The following is a 23,908-nucleotide window of genomic DNA, read 5'->3' as shown; positions in this document are numbered from 1 at the left end:
TGTACACTTAAAATGGGTGAATTTTATGGCATGTAAATTATACTCCAGTAAAGTTATTTTTAAAAAGACAAAAAATATAAAGTAAACATACTTTAACGATATGATCCAGCAATCATGCTCATGTTTACTCAAATGAGTTGAAAACTTACATCCACACAAAACTGCATGTAAGATTTCATAGCAGCTTTATTCATAATTGCCAAAACTTGGAAACAACCAACACTTCCTTGCTTAGGTCAATGGATAGATAAGCTCTGGTACAATGCAATGCAATCTAGACAATGCAATGTTTTTTAGCACTAAAAATAAATAAGCTATTAAGCCATGAAAAGACATGGAGGAAACAAATGCATAGTATTAAGTGAAAGACTACAGTTTTAAATGGCTACATACTGCATGATTCCAACTCTATGACATTCTTGGAAAAGGCAAAGCTATAGAGACTGAAAAGATCAGTGGTTGCCAGGGGTTAGGGGGAAGGAAAGGATGAATAGGTAGAGCACAGAGAATTTTTAGGTGATAAAACTCTTCTGTACGATGCAGCATACACTTATCCAAATCCATAAAATGTACGATACCAAAGTGAACCCTAATGTAAACTGTACACTTTGTGTAATAATGACATCAATATAGGTTAACAACAACATAGGTTGTAACAAATACACCACTCTGGTGCAGGAAGTTAATTGCGGAGGAAGCTACGCATGTGTGGGGGCAGGGATGCGTATGTGAACTCTCTGTTCTTTCTGCTTAACTTTACTGCAAACCTAAAATTGCTCTAAAAAAGCCTATCAAAAATTCAAAAAAGCTAAAAAGTAATTTTTTTATACAAACAAAATCTTAGTGTGCCATGAGGAGATTTGCACAATAAGAAGTGTTAATGGATGTTCTTAGACTGAAGGAAAATAACACGGATGGGAACTTGAAAATATGCCAAGAAACAAAGAATTCCACAAATAGTAAATATGTAGGTAAATATAAAACATTTTTCTTACTTTTAAAATTTGTTTAAAAGATGATTATTCAAAATAATAAATAATGTTTTATGACATGTGGAATATGTGTCAGTTATGGCATAAAGGCTGGGAAGAGGAAATGGATGTGCACTGCTGTTCAGAGCCTTCCTTCCTGTGTGAGTCTGTACAATGTAATCTGAATATAGACTGTGACAGATTGACGATGCATGTTGTAAACCCGTGGAATAACTACTAAAAACGGTAAAACAAACAGCCGGTTAGCCAAAAGTGTAGATAAATGGAATGGTAAAAATTGCTCAATTAATCCAGAGAATTGCAGGAAAAGAGGGAAAAATAAACAAAGAACAGATGGGACTAATAGAGAATAATTATCAAGATAGTAATTTAAACCCAGGCATACTGATAATTATATAATTATATTAATTTTTAGTGGTCAAAACACTCCAATTAAAAAGCAGAGATTGTCAGACTGAATAAAAAAACAAAACCCTACCAAAAACTGTCTATAAGAAATGTGCTTCCAATATAAAATCACAGGTTAAAAATAAAAGGATGGGAAAAATGTAAGAAAGATGTAGTAACTATATTAATATCAGATTGAATAGACTAAAAGAAAAGGAATTTTGTCAGGGTAAGGAGGAATATTTTATAATGACAGAAGGGCCAATTCATCAAGAAGACATGGAAAATTTAATATGTGATCAGCTACATAATAAAACTTCAAACTGCATTGAAGCAAAACCTTATAGAGCTGGAAGGAGAAACAGACAAATCCACAGTTACAGCTGGAAATTTCACACTCGTCTCTTAGTAACTGACAGAATAGTAGACAAAGTCAATAAGGATATACTTACTACAAGACTTGAACAACATTCTCAATCAACTTGACCTAATTAAAAATTTTAAACACTCCACCCACAACGGCAGAATATACACTTTTTTCAAGTGCACTTGAAACGTTCACCAAGATGGACCATTAGGCCATAAAACAAGTCTTAATAAATTTAAAAACAATTAAAATCCTATAGAGTGTGTTCTCTGATCACAATGGAATTAAACTAAAAATCAATAATAAAATGATGTCTGGGGAATCTCTCAAAATATTTGGAAATTAAGAGCACACTTCTAAATTATCTATTGGTCAAAGAGTAAGTCAAAGGGGAAATAAGAATAAAATTTTAATTGAATGAAAATGAAAATACAGCATAACAAAATTTGTGGACACAGTTAAAGAAATACTTAAAGAAATTTATACCCTTAAATGTTTCTTTTTTTAAAAAAAGGGAAGGTCTAACATCAATGATCTGAACTTCTCCTTAAAAAACTAAGAAAAGATGGTCAAATTAAACCCAAAGTAATATAATGAAGGAAATAACAAAAATCAGAGCAGAAATCAACAACTGCAAAAATTGAAAATAATAGAGAAAATCAATAAAACCAAAAGCTTTTTTTAGTCTATTGGTTGTTGCATAAGTAAATGTTATGCATTTAAAATTAAAATACTTAGGACGTGTATAATTGTCATGATTTCCCCTTTCAATGAACTTTATGTGGTAACTAAACAACTACATGACCTGCTGGAAAAGGACTTTTCTTAGAGTTAAATATTTGTATTGATACTATCTGTGTATGGCAAGTGATTCCTGTTCTCTATTTAGAGTAATGACTCAAATTTTCTTTTTAAAATAAACATATTTAGGTTACATAATTTTTAAAATTTTATTATTATTATTATTATTATTATATAAGGTGAATGCAAAAATTATGACAGTGGTTTTTCTAGTAAATGAAGTTGGGGGAACACTGAGCTAGACAGTCTCTGAGATTCCTGCCAAGTCAGAAATTCTACAATTTAATTTGACACCATGTCAAATATGGTCCTTTGAAGCACTGTGCGTGAACTGTAAAAGCAGAAGTGGAAAAAAAGCCAACCACATACGTCTGCATAACACATCTGTGCATTATTCATAAATAAATGAGCAGAGCTATAAATTTCTCTCAAAAGAAAATAGAAACTAAGTTTGTAGATATAATCATTATTCGTTCTGAATCCCCAGTTATTTAACATTAGATATGAGATTTGCTATAAACAGAGTATGAAATTGAGATAAAATAAAATATACCGACAGACTCATTTTTAACCTGGGTGTTCAGTGTCAATCACTGAGATTTAACTTCTGCTTTAGTAAGAAATATCCTGGAATGAATTTTTCTAATAACATAAGGTCCTAATTCAGTAAGGAACTAGTCCAGGAAATTATTTTTTAACTAAGCAAAGATACACTTTCGGAGCCCTCTCCTTTGTGCTCAGTTCTTAGCTCTTTTCCACTTTGGAGAATATGTATATTGTTTCCATTTGTCATCAATGGACTTCATTTGAATTTAAGTAAATTCAGTTAATGTTTCTTTGGCTGCATCTATTCTCCCCCTTCCTCCCTGCTCAATTTAGAAAGATCTCAACACTTTTGAAAGAAAAATCAAGCCTATTAAGAATCACTTTTAACCAAACGTTAGCAACAGATCAAGCTAGAAACAGCCAGACCCCAATACCACACTTTTCCAGATGCTGTGAGGAGGAATCTTAGGGACAAGAGTCTAAAGCCTTGTGTGAAATTAGCTAGGTAAGAAGCTCACATATCAAAGAGGAGATATTTAATCACATCCCCAAAATTATGCAATTGAAACTCTACACTCTATGCAAGAACTCATTTTGAAAATTAAAAAGTACAACCATTTTTGAAGAAAGGATAACAGCATTCATCCTAAGACTGAGGAAAATTAAGTAGAGTTTTCCGCAGCCAATAAGTATTTTGAACAAAAATGATCAATTGTCTTAAGCTGTATTTTTTGGAAACAGATCTTGAGGGGAGAGTTGCAGGCAGATAACCAGTCTAAGTACAACTCTCAAGAGAGAAGTGTACATCCATGTGTAAGGAGGCGGGAAAGGCAAGACTGAACAGAGGGAGACGGTTTCCCTAAATGTGTTTGCAACCAAGAGCACAGCGCATCCTCTAGGAAACCCTGCAGCTGGGACTGTCTGTTAGGTTCAGTGCAAACTGAGGCAAGGACTGGGCTTTTGGATCTGTACCAGCTGGCCACAGGGATGCTCACTGCAAGCTGGCAACTCCCGGCCTGAGGACAGTCCTCACTGTGCAATGGCAGCTGCCAGTATTCTCTACGGCCAGCGCACAAGGACCGAGGACAGCATTCCAGTGGCCACACACCAAGTTACCATATTTCTCATTGAAGAAATACACTCTTGCTTTCTGTTTGCAGTCATTATGGTCTTCTCTTCCATATGGTTCATTTTTGTCAAGCCTGCGGAGAAAAGTTTCCATGAATCTGTTCACATTTCTATACACTTGGGTTCCTGAGCAAAGAGAACTGGCATTTGGATTGAAGACTGAATACTAACCCTAAAGACAGAGACTTCCAGAGGGACATGCCTGGAGCTACTTGTTTACATTCCAGGGTGGTGACGTCTTCTCTCCTCTGAAAAGAAGATTTGAATTTGTTTATAATTTAGAGTAAAGTTCTCTCTCCCCCACCCATGTCTCTCTCTCTCTCTACTCTCTCTCCCTGGAGAAAAGGAGAGGCAAAAGCATCATAATTTTGAGGTTCCTCTACTGTGATGCAAACCCCCCTACAAGCACTGTGTGCAGGAGGGCCCTGGGGCACAGGGAGCTAATGCAAGCTGCGCTGTGAGTAAAGAAGTAGTGTGATCCCTGATGCAGACCATGTTCACGTGCGTGTGAGTGTGTGTGTGTAACTGAGCCCGACAAACAAATGGAAAGTCAAGCTTATTGAGAACCTGCTTTCCCTGAGTGTTAGCAGTAGAGTGTGATAGAAACGGCCAAACCTCCATACCATAGTCATTCAGAATGCTGTTGGCTTGCAGGTCGTGTAACATCTGTTTTTTCCTGTTTCAGACTTAATAGCAGAGCTATCTAATTGAGAGCGTGGGTCTGATTATGACGTTAAACACTTTTAACAATGACATATTTTTCTGAAAACTATTTGATGTGTCCACAGATCTACTCCAAATATATAAAAACTATAAAAACTCTTAATTATGTGTGGTGTTTATACAAGAGTGCAAACTAGAAAGTTTTAAGTGCTATCGAAAGGAAAGGAAAATGGATAAATTGCTTTGTTCATTCAAGAGAAAGACATGGCCCGAGTCAGGGAGATTAAGGATGAGTTCAGGAAGGTGAGAGCATCTTGGCTGAGGGCGGGTAAGAAGTAAGCATCTTCCATTGAGAGATGGTTCAGAAGCAAAGATCAGGAAAGGATGTTATTAAACTTATGATTCTTAATGAATTATAGAATTTACTAATAACGGATAGTGTAGACAGTTGTATACAAAGCACTAAGTACATGAAATGATGTTATTTTCTAATTTATTTCTTCTTAAAACCCTCATGAGGTTAGTATTCTTATTTTCCACAGGAAGTGTATTAACTTGCCCAGGGTGAGAAGGTGACATGTAGTGGCACCAGAAGCTGCAGCAGTGGCCTGCAGGAGCAGTGCTCAGAGCACCCCCGTCTCCAGCATTTGGTCAGAGGAAGCAACAGGGCAAAGACCAGGAACAGGACACTTCTGGCACATTTGAGGGATGACAGATAGTCTAGTTTACTAAGTAGTGATTAGAGTCGAGACAGATAAAGCTGGAGAGGCGGGGGAAGTCCGTGAAAGCAAGAGTTCAGATTTAGGAAGGTCCTGAAGGTTTTTGACAAGAAAGGACAAAGATGTGTCTTGGGAACATCAATTAACAGAAACCTGGCAGCCGTGTGAAGGAGGTTTTGAAAGAGGAGGAATAGTTGGGGCTCAACTCTCAGGAGGCCAATTCAATATAGTCCGGGCAAGAAGTCAAGTTTCAGCGCCCAAGACTCTCAAAACTCGAGATCTGATGTGTGGGACCAACTCTTGTTGCAACTTCAGATGACTCATTCCACCTCACTGGGTTTCTGCGTCCTAATCTACGGGAAATATGTGAGGTTCCTTCCAAATCTAAATTCTAGAAATTTAGAAGGACCTAAATTAAGATACTTTCATGAGCACAGAGACAGAGATACGTATGTGAGAGATATTTTAGAGGTGGAACTGAAAAACACATAGCAAATGATTAAATGTAAAGGTCAAGGAGAAATCAGACTTTTTCTGCAAGATTTTAAACCCAGACACTCAGAAAAGTCAACGGAAGAAAGAAAGACAGGAAGAGGATGGGATGGCAATTAGAATTTGTTTTATATAAATTGAATTTGAGGTGTCAATGAGACAGATTAGATATGTTCAGAAAACCAACTGGAAAAAAAAAAAAAAAGAGCCCCAGAAACAAGAAGAGGGACCCTGACTGGAGCTCAGATTTGGACCCTATTTTCACAGACAGGAGAATAGATGAGCCAGTTTAGGGACAGCCTGGAAAGGAGGGCAGTGAATCCATCTGAGCTGCCTGTAGCTACATTTAAAGGAAAAGCCGAGAACCAGGTTCCAGGCAAGGAGTGTCCAGAAAGACAGAAATTCATAGGAGGCCAGGGAGGGAAGGCTTCAAGGAGAAAAGCTTGTCAGATCAAGGGTCGAAAGCTCTTGAGAGCTGCTTGATCTAAAAAGTGCTAATCCAGAAAAGTCAGAGGTTTCAGAGGGAGAGGATGGGGTAGAAAGATGACTGCAAGTGCAAAATGTGTTTAGAAGCATTTATAGACAAAATGGTTTGGTAAACCATTAGAACTGGGGTGGACCTTGTTCTTCTAGTGTGGTCCACATACAATTTGTATTGGAATTCCCTGGGGTGGTTGTTTAAAATGCAGGTTTCTGGCCCTCCCTGCAGAACCACTGAATCATAATCTCAGGGGAGGATGCTCTGGGTGTCTTTATTTTAAACAGCACTGCCCCCCAATAATTCTATGTATGCAGGCCAGGTTGCTTCAATGTGTTTTTTAAATGAATGGAGGGAGTCAGCAGAAAGAGATCAAATGAAGAGGTGGGAAAGCTGATAGTAATCCTGAAAAGGCGAAATGGGACATAGGACACCAGCAGAAGAATTAGCCTTAAAGGAAGATTCCACCTGTGTCCTAAGACACCCCTCACTGTGGCGGAGATTCATGCTCAGCAGAGTATCCAGTGAGGTTCCCCTGAAGACGTGTGTTTTGTGCCTGCACTCTTAGTAATATCTTACCACCTACAGTGACAGCCTTGATGCCAGAGATGTACCAGAGGCGGAAGTCTCAACAGAAGGCAGAGCCCCTGATGAGTTCCCCAACCCTCCCGGCAGCAGTGGGGACAGCACGGACAGCTGGTCCCAGCTCGCCAATGAGGAAGACAACCCAGATGACACGAGCAGCTTCCTGCAGCTCAGTGAGCGATCCATGAGGTACCTGCTCTTTAACTGACTTAGCAGGGAAACAGGTCTCAACCCAGATTCCAGAAATGCATTTTAAATTGTTCTCTGTAAAGGGTCGCTAACAGAGAGAGCAAAAAAGGAAAGCTCCCACTAGGACGAAGTGCCTGCCTGTCATGATCTGTGCTGAGAGCTATCTTAATATCCAGCCTTGGCTTCAATTACCTTGACCAAGGTTTGGAGTCAGCTATGGTCTCTTCTCTGCAAGCTCCAACTAGTGCATTCAGTGATGACAACTGTGAACTTTTAATAAGAGCTGCTATTACACCCGGTGTGTTTGATACTTTCTGGTTCATTTGATACTTTCTGATTCATTTGTATTTCAGATGCAAGACAGGCTGGGTTTACATGAGGCAAGTGTTTCCACACCGCGTTGTGTTGTTTGGCCTGACTGTTCCTCCTCTTCCCCTGCCCTGCCTCTGTATTGTTTCCCCAGAAAAGCTAGAGAATGGCTAAAGACAGATCAGATTTGGGAGGACCTGAGCCAATCAGGAGACATCCACTAAACACTACTCCTGTCTGAGGTGAAAATGAAAAGAATCTTCACATTTCTGCCCAAAATTTCATCTGATACTGGACCAACAAGTCCACAGACTTTCCAAAGCCAATTGGAAAATGGGCTTCAGATGCATCTGGGTGTGTGGCCCCTGAAAGTTTTATTTCTGGCAGTTTAGTCTGTTTAGACTTAGGAGAATTTCACAGTGTTAAACAATTTATCTAACATTTCAAAAACTGATGGGAAATGTTTTGATATAGAGACAAAAAGCAAAGAAAATTTGAATCTTTGGACTTCTCATAAGCTTATACAGTTAATTAACTCCAGCGCAACATTTGCATTATCAGATTTCAATCAGTGAATACATTCAGTACCCCACGTGAAACCCAAGACAGGAATTTGAAATGAGGGGGTTTAGTTGCTTATTCATGGAACTCCTCAAGGAAGGTTGTCCCATTACACAATACTCCAGCACTCACCATTTGAATACCTTACTTGCAAAAGACGTCACTGGAAAATAGATATGGTACGAGGAAACTCAGTGAGCTTGGTGAAGTTGAATGCATTCCATTTTGCAAGTATGGACAGAGCCTAAATATGGGCTCAACTCTACTGTGTTTTAGTAAATAAATTCCAAGCTAGTAACTAGACCATATGTGGATTGTGCAACCTACAAAAATGATGCAATATGTGATCCCTTCTCCGCAACACCTGAAGTACAAGGTGTTGCTCCTCCTCAGAGATTTTAAGATAAAGGAGCTATAAAACTTGGCATTGACCAACTTTGTACTTGTAAATTCTGTGGTCCCTTAGGAAAAAGAAGTAAGCCAATTGCATATCCAATGGAATGTCCCTCAGAAAAATCCCCTAAATGGGAAAGGGATAACAGAACCTGCATGAACTGGTTTCTATAAAAAGCCAGGAAGCAGGCAGATAAGCATGACCATATCTCCCCACAGTCAGCATTCTCAGAAGTTTCTTAGTCTCTGCAGGTACATCCAAGGAGTCTCTTGCTGACAGATAAACATCCTCTCTGTTAGTAGAATGGCGAAGGAAGGGTTGTGATCCACTAGGTGTGACCTGCCCCAGGTATGATTCCACTGCAGAAATGCCAAATGATGATGATGATGATAATGATTGGCATGAGCCATAAATGTCTTTTACTGTGTTTTCCCCTGATTTGGTCAGAAATAAATATCAGTTTAGGAGCCCTTGACACAAAACAGCATTCTTCTGGGGACCAAAGAAAGGACCTCTGAGAACGGCGGAGCATCAGTGCCGCAGTGCGGCCAGGTGGTGCAGACCCGCATTAATGTGTAAACTTTTGCTTTGTCAGCAATGGCAACAGCAGTGCCACTAGCAGTCTTGGCATTATGGACCTGGACACTTATCAGGAAAGCATGCCATCTTCTCCCATGATTAAGTAAGTAGCCACCGAGATGCAGTGCTTGTGAGACCACAACTCCAGTTCCATCTGGCAATCCATTTTGATCATTCAGACTGTGCCCAGCCACTGGTTTCATCGTGTCTGTGCTGCCGTGGTTCCCAGGCATGTGTGGTTTCATGTCACTGAAGTAAGAACTCAGGTCTGCAGCAGCCCCACCCTGCCTCCACCTGCTTTCTTGATTGCAAATCTGCCCCCTATGGTATAATCATTTTAGATAAAGCTTATCCATATAACCAGACACATATATCATTTTACCTAGCTGGACACACAGGAGCAAAAATCCCTGTGAATTGTATCATGCCAACCAGCAAAGACTATTGTTCAATAGAGTAGAGTGTGAACAGCTTGCCCTTTACTTGTAAACACCTGGGATTATTGCCACTAAAATGTCAAATGCTAAATGGTGCCATGATGAGGATGTGTCATTTTTACATTCGCTCCCCACAGTGTGAGGACCTTCTAAAAAGACCAAGGGAAAAAGTACAATTTTATGGCATAAAATGTGATGCATAAAGGGAGGGCAACTCGAGGTCAGGACAACATCTAGAATTTGTCATTGCTCTGGAAAATTAAATACACTGAAATCTATTTTTGACCATTATGACTTAGCTTATTATTTGGAGATTTCAGAAATTTCAGAAAAATGAAGTATAGGGCTTAAGTTGCTCCCTGACCTGTTTTTTCAATTACTCTCTACAGCTAAAGCATTTTTATTTCACTATTTAATCAGGTGTCCTGCCTGCGGGAATATTTATCATTGATTAAAGGTTGCCATGCATCCTTTACTCCACACAACTGTCCATCATTGACAAGCAAAGACAAACATACACATTATCTTGGGTTTTTTGTTTTGTTTTGTTTTTTTAAAGGGAACAAAACAAACAAAAACTGCTTTGGGGTAAATTAACTTTTCTCCTTCGGGAAACATTTGTTTAGCTATTTTGTCCATTTTTTCCCCCAATATGAGCCTAGGACTGCACAGACTACGTGTATTCAGGAAAAACTAAGACGACTTCCACCCATGTCGGCAGCTAGCAGCTCCATGAAGCAGAAACTGTATCGACCCCGTTTCATTTCACTGATGTCACTCAGATAGAGGTCTGGCAGAAAAGTCAGACCCTTGGGAAATTGCCGTTTTTCTACAAATAATTGGGTGTGCATGAAAGAACAATTATAATCTCTCTCGACATGAGAAATACAATGGAATGTATTAGCTAGATCTTAGTCATAACAGAGAGTATAAGGGAGAATCCTCTCCCATAAAAAGGTGCATTTTCATTTCTAGACAGGACGAAAATGCAGGACAGCCACGGGCTCCCCGAGGTGGCCACTCCCTTTCAGCTGTTGGGCCATATACTCTCATTTTAGAAGCATTTACTGAGTCCTCTCTCTATTTATAAGGCTCCCTAATAAGTAGTCATTATATGAAAACGCCTCAGATATTGAATGTGACTATATTTAACGAAATTCTCGCTTCAGTTGTGTCTCTGGTTCTAAACCACCCCCAGCCTACTGCATCTTCCCAATAAAAAGAAAGAAAAAGAACATTTTCAACTGAGATATTTTGTTGTACAACTTAAGTCCTAAAGTTTGAGATTCTCTTTTCCCTTATTTCAAGTCAAAGAACCATATATATGTAGAAAAATATTTTCCTCAACTAAAATGCAAATTTATGTTGCTATCATAGTATAGAAAAAAAATCACTGTATCAAGAAAGAAATATTTGGTCCTTTAAATGACACGTAAAATACAGGAGAAGGCTAGGTCCTCAAATCATACCTAGTTTCTTACAAAGTCCTTCCTTGACTCTTCAAACACGTGGAGGTTTATGGAAGGGAGGTTGAGAAAAAGAGAGGGCATTTCTTAGCGTCTCCCACACCCATTATCCCAACTAAAACCATGCAGTTTATATGTCCTTTTTTTAGGGGCAGGGTTATTTATTACAGACCTAGTAGTCCTATATAATAGCCATGTTGTTATTTCCCTAGTAACACTTTATTCTACAAAAAAATGATAAATATATGAAACTCCAGAAGCTTTTAGACCAATAGACCCATCGCTTCATCTTCCATTTACAGCTTATTCTTCCTAAACATTACCAACCATATACTGTTGTTTTCTCCCAAAGTGAATTAGTAGAAGAAAAGGAGATTCTTAAAGGACAGTCAGAAAACATAGAGGGTAAGCCACGTTCCCGTAATTTTGAGACACAATTTGCCTGTGGTCTTCCCCCCCGGAAAGCATAGTAAGGCTGCGGTTGTGTCTGTGCTCAGGAAGTGCCCCTGGAATGCCCGTGGGAGCCGCCAGCCGCCAGGGGAGCCTGCTGGTGATCAACTTTGACCTGGAGCCAGAGTGTCCTGACGCTGAGCTTCGAGCCACTCTGCAGTGGATCGCTGCCTCCGAGCTCGGGATCCCCACCATCTATTTTAAGAAATCTCAGGAAAACAGAATCGAAAAGGTACCACATTCCCTGTTTGGATATCATAAGGTTCTGTGTTTTTGTCGCTGCTTGAAACTCAGTAAATGCCCAGTTAACTATTTATTCTTGAACTTTTCACCTTAAAATTGTGACTAGAACTTTGAAACCTCCCACCTGCATAAATATAACCATAATAATTATTTCTTTGGCCGCAAGTTTGTCTCAGCTACTTCGTATTGATGAGAAAGTGAACTGAGGAGATGGGATCTTTTTCAGAGTCTGCTATATTTGTGTGTATTTCCTTGCTCTGGAAACCTCTTTATAACACTCATTTAAATAAAAGGTCAAGGAGGAAAGGCTTGATAAATAGAAACCGAAGTGAGGTCACACTGATAATTAAAACACACTGTGGCATGGCATCAAAGAGAGGCATTTTAAATTCCCTACAGAACAGATTTGCATTGGATGGACTTTCTCATTATTATTCTCCACCTACCAGAAATATGAAGCTAAGGAATAGATCCTTGGCCAGCATCTAATTTAACTAGCAACTCTCATTCTAATTCCCTTTCTCTAGGATCTACCTTCTACTGCTGTTGAATTTCAGTTATTCAGATTAAAGAAAAAATCAATTTGCCAATGTCTTCATGCTAAATTTTCCATAGTTTACAAGTATGCTTTTTTAAAAAGTCAAATTAATAATAACTTTGTTATATTAGTTTTCTAGTGCTGTGTTACAAACTGCCACAAATCTACTAGCTTAAAACAACAATACTCAACTCTGTTGCCAGAAGTTTGAGTGAATTCTGTGCTCTCTGCTCACGGATTTAAAGGCAGAAATCAAGATGTTAGTTCAGCTGGGAACTTATCTTGAAGCTGTGGAGAGAAATAAGTTTCTGTACCTGTTCCAGTTGTTTTCTTAATTCATTTCCTTGTGGTTGTAGGACTGAAGTCCTGGTTCCCTTGCTATCAGCTAAGGTTCACTCTCAGCTTCTAGAAGCTGCCCACATTTCTTATCATGTGGCCCCTCCATGTTCTCATGCTGTCCATCTTTCTCACTTCTTTGCCACTAGCCAGAGAAAACATTCTGCTTTTAATGGATTCATGCAATTGGATTAGGTTTGCCACATAGTCTATCTTTTGATTAACTAAAAATTAACTAAAGATTCCTTTTTGCCATTTAAGGTAACATAATCAGGGCATAATTATCTCATTCTATTCATAGTACTGGGGATTAGGACCAAAAATCTTGGGAACTGATTTAGGATACTGCCTATCGCTGCCACTGTGCATTCTTTTAATGTCTTACTGTCACAAAGTACTTCCCCATATTTATTACACTTGATCACGACAACCCTATGAGTAGGACAGAATGGATATCATTGTCCCTTTTTTGACTGATGAGCAAGTCAGGACTCGGAGAGACTGATCCACAAGAGAGTCCTCAGACAATGGCAGCTGAGTCTAGTCCTGGCACCCAACTTTCTCCACAAATACCTCTCAGTAGTGTGTCTCTCCCAAGTTAAACTGCCTTGGAGTTACAATCTAGATTTTTTGAATGTGTAGTTACATTTTAATTCTCACTGCCAAAATCTAGCAGCCTGAAATGAAATGTCCTTTACCCTCTTGCGCAGGCACATGGTAATTAGAACAGCTTCTCTATGTCTGCCTCACCAGCCAATGGGATTGTCTCCTAGAGAAATCAAGAAGGAGTCCTAATTTGTCTTCCACACCCTCTTCCACGTCAACCTCTTTCTCCAACCAGTAATTCATATTTCCCTTCATGCCTAGACTGCCTACAATTCCACACCATCTGAATCTAGATACCATCCTATACTTGTCATACTTTTAATTGCAAGGTGATGAGACGTTCACTACTTGATAAATTCTCCTTCCATCTTACCATCCAGCCTGCCCAGTGGGAAGGGTGCCATCAAAGAGCATTTCACGTTGACCCCTCCCTCCTGCCGTACACAGTCCCCAAGATCCCCATCATGGGGAAGAGAAATAGAACGTTCTCAGCCAGAGTACATGCTCAGGTTCCTGGAAAAATGAAAGGCAGGTTGGTTCCCAGCTATTTCACCAGCCTCTCCCTGAATAAAAGCATCACATGGTATATTTTCAGATGGTCTCTTAACAGAGAATATTTTTTATACAATTTACCATTTTGAAGAAACAACGCAACACTCTCTGTGAATATGTCTCATAAATTCCCATTGGATGAAAGGACAAGGGATGTGTCACTAACACCTCAATTGTTTAAATGATGCTTTGACTTGATATGTATTTATCCCCACTGATTTTCAGTTCTCAGTGAGGATGCCTGTCTTTGCTCATAGCTATTTTTCTAAGAAAACAAATGTTCCACTAGTGTTACCAAGATAACATTAAGTGATGTTTCACTCCTTCTATTTAGCATCAGCTCAAGGAGCTTATTTCTAAGTAACATCATTTTAGGGACTGGATCTTCCAACTTTCTTTCAGAGTCAATTAAAGTTCTTTCCACAGAGTGACTTCTCCACCAATGGGCACTGCCTGTACCCAGTTTTGTGGCAGAACTGGCTAAATAAAGCATACCCTTATGCAAAATTTTGACATCCTTTTTTTTTATCAATAGTGCATTTGGAGATTCTTTCTGATTGCTTTTTAATTAGCCAGGAAGTTAAGGGGCCATTTTCCAGTGATGTGGAAGAGACACTGGCTTCCCTCTGGGGACGCTGTGTCGCTTGAAAGCAGCAGCGTCTCATTAGCTCCTCATCAGCTCGGAGAAGGTTAAAGAAATGTCTCTGTTAAGTTCAGCAATGACATTTCCCTGCTGTCACTAGAGTCTGAAACACCATTCACAGATGTTACCCTGAGTTCCTATTTGTGTAAAGGGTGAATTTTTTTGGATAAATTAATTTAGCCATCACATCTCCCTGGATGGTATTCTCAACTTAATAACCCTCCTGCCTTGTGAAAAAAGCAGGTGTGAGCTAAAGGGAAGAGGATGTCATGAACCAAATACTAAAGCAACTCATCTTTCCCACCACTGCCTGTGAACTTGGCCTTGGAGCGGAAGGCACTTCATGTCAGCTTTATAACTATGCCCAGCCTTATTTCAATTCAAAAGGCAAATTTCAAGCCTTCTGGTTCCCCAGTGTACTGTTACTCCTCTCTGATAAATGACACCTTCATTTCCAAGCTCTCTCCTTCAATGTTCTGTCTAATCATTAAAATGCTAAGTCCACTTCAGTGTCGTACATTCAGAACATTCATCAAAAGTTTATCAAACATGGACAACATGCCAAGTACTGTGCTATGGGGAGACAGGGAACAAAAGAGATGAAATGTTCTACCCTTTTGGAGTTCACATTCAGGTTCAGGAGGAACCCAGGTAGAGAGAACTTAAACCAAGGGTTTGTAAAGACTGAATGTGAAATGTGCTGGGAGCTTATTCTGGACAAGGGAAATGAGAAACACACTGAAATAGTACATCTCACCCTGTGACCATGAGCCAAATACACAGAATCACCTGGGACACTTATTTACAATTCATATTCCTAGGCCCCTTCTTAGAACCCACTTTCTAAGAATGGGGCCCAGAAACATGCATTTTTAATAAATTTCCTCAAATGCAGTGATTCTGATGAACACTAAAATTGGAGACTCCCTTCCATAAGAAATATCTTACAGGAGAAGCAGAATTTGAGGTGGCTTTTAAATATGTTCAATTCCAAAGGAAATATTGCTAAAAATCCTAACACCTGAAAATTTAAAACAGTTTGTAAATTTAATTCACAATGACCTTGACATCAATTAAATTTAATCTAATTTAAGTCAGAAAAAACAATGAGGGCAATTTGGAGATATATATATATATCAGTTGACTAATTGTTCTGCTTTTTTAATCCAAAGCATTATTTCTCTCCAGCTCTTTTACTTCTGTTTAAATTCAGTGAGCTCCTGTGAGCAGGAATGGGCTGGTCTCACAGCAAATCCAGTACCCTTCTCATCTTTAAGCCTGTTTTGAGAATTATTTCCTTTTCTTGACGGCAGCACATCGAACAGAATGTGCAAAGAGAAACAGATGTATACTTACCTTCCTAAGAAAGTGGGGTTCAGAAGAGGAGTCACCTCACTTTTAATTTCTTCTTCCTTTCCACGTGCAAAGTCGTGGAAAGGGAAAATGTTGATGGCATTTGCTGTTAACCTAACTTTCCCAGAAGAACTACACTTGAAGTCTCAGATTTAAAAAAATACATGACAAATGAAGGAAAAATAAGGAAGATTTGGATACTGTAACAGCTCAGGCTGCTGTAACAAAAGATCGTAAACAACAGACATTTGTTTCTCACAGTTCTGGGGGCTGGGAAGTCTGAGATCAAGGTGCCAGCAGATGCATTTCCTGGTGAAGGACCTCTTCCTCTCCGTGTCCTTGCATGGCAGAGAGAAAGCTCTAGTGTCTCTTCCTTTTCTTATAAGGATGTGAAGCCCCATCCCCAGGACCTTATCTAAATCTAATTATTTCCCAAAGGCCCCACCTCCTAATACCATCATATTTGTCTTTTAGGGCTTCAGGATATGAATTGTGGGGTGACACAAATATTCAGTCTATAACAGATACTGTCTCTTCATTTGTGACTGTAAGAAACATGTCTGTCTTGAACTGAAATCTTTTGTCATGGTTCTCAAATACAGTGTGACTAGAATAACTTGGGGAGATTTTATAGGCCCCAGTGCTCTGGGCAGTTAAATCAGAATCTCATCTTGGGATAAAACCCAGGCACTGGGGTTTTCTCAAGGTCCCCGGGGGTTCTAGGGTGCAGCCAAGGCTGGGAATCATGACTCTCTAGGCCATCACCGCAGGAGCAATATAAAGTCCAGCTCACTTGTGCTTAATGAAATGGAATTCTGCCTTGAAGCCAAGGAAGGTAGCTGCTTTCAGAAATCGAAGTTTAATTTTTCCAAAAACCCACACAACTTGCAACAATATCCATGGATTCCACCACATAATTTTGTAAACAATTAATCTGCTTTAGTAAATGCACCTGAGAATATAAAATGCATCTACCATGTCTTACTTTTCTTCAAACAAGTCTAGCAATGATAATACCATCACAGGATGTCAATTCTTCTAGTTTCCTAAGACAAAACATTTGCTCAAGGAAATGCCAACCATGACACATGGGAAGGGAGCCTAATTATTACTGATTGTGAAATGGCAGGAAATAAATTTTTTTTATTTTCATTTTTCAGTGCATTGGGAAGAAAAACTCAGATCCCTGATATACCAAAGCTGATTATGAAATTACCAAGTCAGTGACATGGACAGACAAAATGGAAGATCTAGGACCAACTGCTAAATAGGTTTTATAAGGATGTGGTAATGAGCTAGAAATGTCCTTTTCTGCTTTCTTCACAAATGTAGTTTCATTCTTATCTAGATTTTTTTTAATGAAGGAAGAAAAGAAAGTTGTAAGACGTTCCTGCTCATCAGCCCCCCAGATGTTTCAAGGTCTCAGAGTCTGAGATGAAGCCATCACAGCCTAAGAGCATGCTATATTTAGTGGGGCCAGATTATTTTTAAAAGTTGCTTTATTGGGATATCGTCCTGGATTTAGAAATCACGAGACAGATTCTAGCGTGTGACAATTCCACAAACTACTAACAGAGGGGAATAGGTGGTAGGGCATTTTGACAACTTTGGGCCAGTCAGCAACATCCTATGGTCATCACCACACTGGAAGATCCTCCTTCAGGAGGCCCCAAATAGATGGAAAGTAGCTACTGTTGGGCTTGCAGAAAGATCTAAAGCAGGCAGCCTTCTGGGAAAGGTTTAGCAAATACTGGCATCTGCTCTAGAACGATTGTCTCTAAGAACAAAGGCTCAGAGATAAAAGCTGGGAATAATATGGCGGCCCAGTGAGCCGGTGTGTACAGAAAGAAAAAAATAAAAGTTCCATGTCTAAGTTTATATTTCTGTGTAGTTTATATTGACTGCATCTAAGACATGTTAAGGAAGAGGAAGTACCTTCAAAGGATAAGTCTGGCCTAAGACCACTGATGACCTGGAGGGAAAAGTTGGAGAGAAGGCAATGCTTATGAGCTTCTCTCAGTGAGACCCCACAAGCTTCGTGTTCAAGCCTTCTCCACTGGGAACACCTACTTTCCAGGCTTTCAGTAAGAGCTGGAAAATCCTGATTAACCAATTCATGTGAAGACATCCTAGCCTTTCTTCCTTTTTCTCTGAGGCCTCTTGTTTTTACCCCTTTGTCCAATGGAAAACATGCCTGGGGTCTTTCTTACACACCAAGATACACATAACAGCTCACAAAATTATTTTTATGCATCTCCATAAATTGCCAATAACCCCTTGGAATGTTCTGAGGGTATTTGCATTTTGAGCAAAGCCTTAACTTAAAAGATTAAGCTCTCTAAAATTTTAGGAATCTGACAGACAGAAGGCTAGAAAAGAGTTGTGAGGGGAAATCAGACAACTAGTAGTCTCTGAAGTTCTGTCACTGGGACTGATAGAGCTGACTGGAGCTAACCTTCCATGGCTGTTGTAGTGACCAGGGAAGAGAGGTCGGGAGCACCCCACCCCCACGATATACAGGCCTCCTCTTAGTCCCAGTGTGAAGAGATAGATGCCCCACGACCAGTTTTTACTTTGCTCTTTGCCTGCTACCATTTCCCCAGTCTAGGCTCTGCTCAGCCTTTGCCTAGATCCACGGCCTCCAAGTATTTTTCAGAGCATCCCATCAATAGAACATTTTTGAAGAAGCAGCCTCAAGATGTGCATGTCAATTTTTTAAATTATATATGTGCAAATACATTATATAAAACTCAAGAATGAATAGACAAGGCTCATCTTCAGGGATTCTGGATATGTCTCCATATTTCAAATAGTCTTCTTGACCAGTTTGAATGCATTTGCCTCATGTTTAGTTGTTCATTTCTTCTGTTATTTAACACATATTTACTGAGCCCATTAGGTGCAGGCACGAGATGCTAAGAGGTGGCTGAGATGATGTCCTTCCCTGAGACATGACTATCCATAGTGTAGTTGCCATCAGCTTCCCATTGGTCTCCCTTTTTACATCATCTTGAAGCTCTTTGAGATAATGTTTATATTTGCATGTATTAAAAGTGAAGCATTTCATTTTCCAGCCTGGAAAATTGCTTTATTCTAACTAAACCCACGCAAGGCAAGTAAGCACAATAACGTGCTGATTTCTATAACTGTGCAGTCATTGGTGCCATTACAGCTGGGAGAAGAAACATAATTTAATAGTAGTTCTCTGTAAGACAACGTCTCAGTAATTGGAATAATTAACACAGTCAAACTGAAGAGAGGGGAAAAGACCAAAAAAAAAAAAAAATAGCATTCCAATTTCTGACTGATCTTGAAAGTCTGAGCAAATGCAAAAAGAGCAGAGCAAAGAAATTCTGAGAGGAAACATTGAAAAAACAGTAACCGAACTTCACCCCTCATCTTTTTTAGCAAAGAAGTTTTTCTTCCTCATAAAACTGTACCAGATTTCCAACCTCCTTTCTCCCAGTATTCCAAATAAATATCAATGTCTTATTTTCCTTCCACAAAAATACACAGAGTGCTGTAGCACAAAGAGCCTCGGCCTGGGGTGCAAAAAGACCATGCATCCTACTGCTGGCTTCTCATCTCACAAGCTCGCAATATTTCACCTTTAAATGCCTGCTTTATAGGGTTGTTGACACAATTCAATGAGACACATGTGTGAAAGTACTTCCTACAGGTTTTGGTTCTTAGTAACTGTTATTTTTCTTTAAAAGTATCTGACGAAGGAGTTTTAGAAGCCTTCACGCTGGGCTTTATCCCATAGTTTCATGAAAGGAATAATCTATAATGATTTCCCCATCTTCCAAATGCTTCAGCTGACAATTTACCTACAGTCAAAAACTTTCTAAGTTGTGGCCAGTTGAAGTTGATACCGTTAACCAGGTGACAAATCTGGGATGTTTCCTCAATCTTTCCTTTTCCTGTTCCAATGGAAAGCCAATGTCTCTTGAAACTCGATGATGAAGGAGGAAATTTTTCAAGGTGGAATGGGGAACTAGTAAGTAACCCTACCCAAAAGTTCAGCATTTGATTTATTTGTCCTAAATGTATACATCCAATGAGAGATTATTTGTGACACAGATAGAAAGAAGTGGGAGCCACACTACACAGTCCTGTTAGAGAGAGTCTAACCCAGAGAAAAGCAGCTCTGAGGAAACTCTTGAAATATCTAAGAGATGAACTCTTCAAAGAAGAAGAATTCCACGTAGTCTCCCCAAATCAATGGGTGGCAACTGCTGTGAGGAAAATTTCAGTTCGGTTAAAAGAACTCTCTAATAATCCGAACTGCCTTAAAAGAAAGTAGACTGTCCTAGAATGTCATCCTCTGTCACTAGAGATATTCAGAAATAACCTGGAGAGTCACTGGCTTTGGAGGAATGATTGGACGAGATGACTTTGAGGGTTGTCTGTGATGCGTGAGTCCTAACTCTGTGCTTTACTTCAGTTTCTAGACGTCGTGCGGCTGGTTCATCAGAAGTCCTGGAAAGTGGGGGATATCTTCCATGCAGTTGTTCAGTACTGCAAGATGCACGAGGAGCGGAAGGCTGGGGTCCCAAGTCTCTTTGACTGGCTCCTGGAACTGGGATAGGGCAGCGGTGCCTTGTAGAGTGTTCCTTTCCTTCATTCCAGCTTAGATTGCCGTGGTTTGCAACTTCCTCAGAAACATCACATTACATTAACACAGCTGTTAAAAAACCTGCTATTCAAGTCTACTGCACATGGAATGAATCTGAGGAAAAGCAAAATATAGGTCTGCACAAATCAACACAACCTGTATGTGAGTTCAAAAGAGCTTGTATTAGAATGGCCGGGAAAACAGAAAATTTAATGGGCCCAAATGAAAAACTTGTAACTAGGCCCAAACTCCAGGAAAGTTGCACTTGCATATTGTTAATAATATAAATAGTATGTAATTTCTCCAATTATGTGAATCAACTGGAAACAAAGTCACTGGTCAAAATAATTTTGTAAACTAAGTTGTAATCTTTATTTTACTTTTTTGAGTGGGTTGAGGGTCTGTTGGCTCTGGTAAACACTTAAGATATGGGTGAGAAATTTCCAAATTTTTGATATAAAAGCTTTCCAGTTTCAGACCGTTATCAATGGATATTAACAGAAATGCAAGAGTGTATCCATGTCCTCTACTGAAGCGATTTCATTTATTCATGACAGTCCACTGATAAATATTTCACATCTCCCAACAGTATCTGTATTCCTAGCTAATCAGAAAACTACTGCTGTTCAGCTGAGAGAGAGAAAGATCAAAGACTGTCTTGTTTCCATCCCGATATTACATGAGTAACATGATTACAAAACTCTCATCCTAAGGGAATGCTTTCTTACAAAAAAAGTCTTGTGATAAAATCTGCTTGTATATTAAATTATACCAAATATAAACTTTTTGTTTATTTTTACTATAAATTATGAAGAGACTATCTTAAATAATATATTGAGTTAGCCTTCAAGGTTCATAAAGTATGAAGAGATTATTGTCTTAAGTCATGTATTGGCGCTTGAACTCAGTGGTTTCATTATAAACGTGTTGGTACCCGTATGGCAGACCTGCTAGTCAGATGACATTTATAATGATGGATACAGGATTTGACATAGCCAGTTAGGAACACAGACTTCCTGAGTTAAGGATACTTGCAGTTTATTTGGGAAAAAGAAAATCTTTTCACATTTAAATATTTTAATCACAGAGACTTACTCCTGAAAAACAAAGGTATCTAAGTTTTCCCTAATAAGTCTTCTTTCTCGCCAACTAAGTCAGCTAGACTGGCTTTTATTTTCTTGATCAAAGAAAGTGTTCATTAAAAATTTCCTGAGATACTATGCTTTTACACTATTTTTTAAATTGTGAAGTAATTTTAACTGTGAACAAGGCCCCATGCCATCAATTCTGGTCTTGTGTGTCATCAACATCTTGAAAAATGTCAGGAAAGCTTCATTGTAAGCCATATTTCCTCCCTACCACCCATGTCAGGAATCCTTTCCAGTATTCATTGAGTATTTATTATTAAAAGAAATAGTCCAAATTTAGGTTATGTGTCTAATATGACACATAAAACAAATGTCAACTTTTAACATTTATCCATCATCTCAAACCGGAAGTCCTTTGTGGTACTAAATGGGAGAAGATATATTTATTTTTTAAACAACTCCAGAATATTGTGTGTAGACTTCTGTTGTGCTTGAATGAATGTTTACTTATCCTACAAAGCACAAATACTTAATTGTAACCATGTGATGAAATTATACATGTTGAACCTAAAGTTGCAAACTAATCAATAAATTTTTGTTGCCAAATCATGGATGATTTGTTTCTCCAAAAGCTTCACACCTCTTAGGAAAAGTAGTCACAGTGTGATTGGATGGAGGTAGATGTTCGTCGGACTGTGTATCTTTCCACCTTCCACTAAGATTCCAGTACAATCCCTCTTGACATTTTCTGAACTGTCTCCAGCTCCTGCTGCCCCACCCCAACACATTGCATTCACTTGCCCTTTGTGAGCACACGGGTTGATGACACATGGGCACACTGTTGCCCGAGGCATGGAGCCCTGTCTTTGAGAATGTCAAGAGCAAGACTGTTACCATCAGAACTCCTCTGATTACTGAATAAATAACATTGAAAAATAAATGAACTTAATCCTGGGAGAAATGAATTTTCCAGATTCAGCATGGAGGTTTTGGCAAGCCTTTGAGTTGGAAGAAAGTGACCTCCACTAGCATCTTACTGAAGTCCAGATCTGGTCCTCTTCTAATGAATCTGGAAATAGAGGGCAGCCATGTCATGAATCTCCAGTGTTAATTCACCAGCATTTTACGAATGACTGCACCCTCTGGGCTCCTTGCTCAGGTCTATATGAGTTATTTGCGTGCAGAAAGAAACCATGGCCTCAATTTTGCAGGTAAGAAAATTGCGATTCAGAGGTGTGAGGGGACCTAATCAAGGTATCCAAGAATAATAAGAAAAATAAGAAGAGCAACTAAGACTTACTGAGCATTCGCTTCGTGCACCAGGGAACATTAAGTGCTCTCCATGTATTAACTCATTCAACCTCCCCAACAGCCCTATGAGGTAGGAGGTGTTATTATCATCTCATTATTGGAGAATCTAGCCCAGGGCAAGAAGAAGTAGCTTGCTTAAGATCACAGAACTAGAATCAGGCGGAGCAGAATTCGTCCCAGATTAACACCAGAGACTGCACTCTTAACTTGTGCTGCGAGGTTGTAAACTGGCATAAACTGGAGGCATGAGAAGTGAGAGGGGTCAAAGGATAGACAAGCAGAGTCACAGACCACAAATCATCTTCCACCGGTTCAATCGTATATTTTCTCAGTTACCATTACTCCCCCAAAATACGGAGAGAGAACAATGAACAAAACTTTGTGTTACTTGACACTGATAGCAATTAAGGCTGGAAAAGTGGAGTTGATGACTATTTGGAAGACTGGGTTAACTAGTTAGTGTCCCCATGCAAAGAGACTGTACTTCTAGACCATTCACATAGGCCTCCTCAAGGCAAATACTTCATTTACCTGCAAAATGTAAAGGTGTCCTCAACCTGGATTAACACACCAGGTTGTAGGATGTTTTCCAAAAGTGTAAAATTGCAATAAAAATTTTTTTCTTAAATCACCAAGAAGGAAAAAAATGCATGTTTGACTTCTTTCATAATGCTTTCAGAAGCATTTTTAAAATGTTATGTTTAATTTTTTAAATGTTATATTATAATGAAACATTCCCAACCAGTAACGCTGCACCGTTCAACTGTTCCAAATCAAAGTTAGTGAGCTAAAGAGCAGAATTGTTCAATGAAGCACAGAGGAAGTGTGCGCCAGCCAAATTTTCAGCATAGGAAGAATGAACATCACAGACACACACACCAGGAGATGTATTTTAAATTCTGTTTTTAGAGCTTGACTCCGGAAGGCAGCAAGAGAAAAGAAAAAATAAATAAAATAAAAGGAGGGTATTTTCAGAGTAACAAATGCTGAGGCTGACTCATGATGGGCCTGGGAGTTAAAGACATCTCTCTTGAGGCAGGCTAATGGAGAGAAGGACAGTGGTGATTAAGTGACCGC

The 23,908-nt window shown here is 39.2% G+C and overlaps 1 protein-coding gene across 1 annotated transcript in view; it reads left to right on the top strand.

The window, feature by feature from the left end:
- SPHKAP (SPHK1 interactor, AKAP domain containing) overlaps nt 1-21,214 on the top strand; it is a 135,574-nt gene extending 114,360 nt beyond the window's left edge. Inside the window, 4 exon segments of the mRNA XM_032480415.1 lie at nt 7,162-7,347; nt 11,446-11,498; nt 11,591-11,775; nt 20,262-21,214. Of these exon segments, the coding sequence (XP_032336306.1) occupies nt 7,162-7,347; nt 11,446-11,498; nt 11,591-11,775; nt 20,262-20,405 (568 nt within the window). The 3' untranslated portion in view covers nt 20,406-21,214.
- The last annotated feature ends 2,694 nt before the right edge of the window (nt 21,215-23,908 follow it).

This window comes from Camelus ferus, chromosome 5 (assembly GCF_009834535.1).
Source record: "Camelus ferus isolate YT-003-E chromosome 5, BCGSAC_Cfer_1.0, whole genome shotgun sequence".
Taxonomy (NCBI): domain Eukaryota; kingdom Metazoa; phylum Chordata; class Mammalia; order Artiodactyla; family Camelidae; genus Camelus; species Camelus ferus.
Note: the sequence above shows the minus strand (reverse complement) of the source record. Positions and strands in the feature narration are given on the sequence as shown.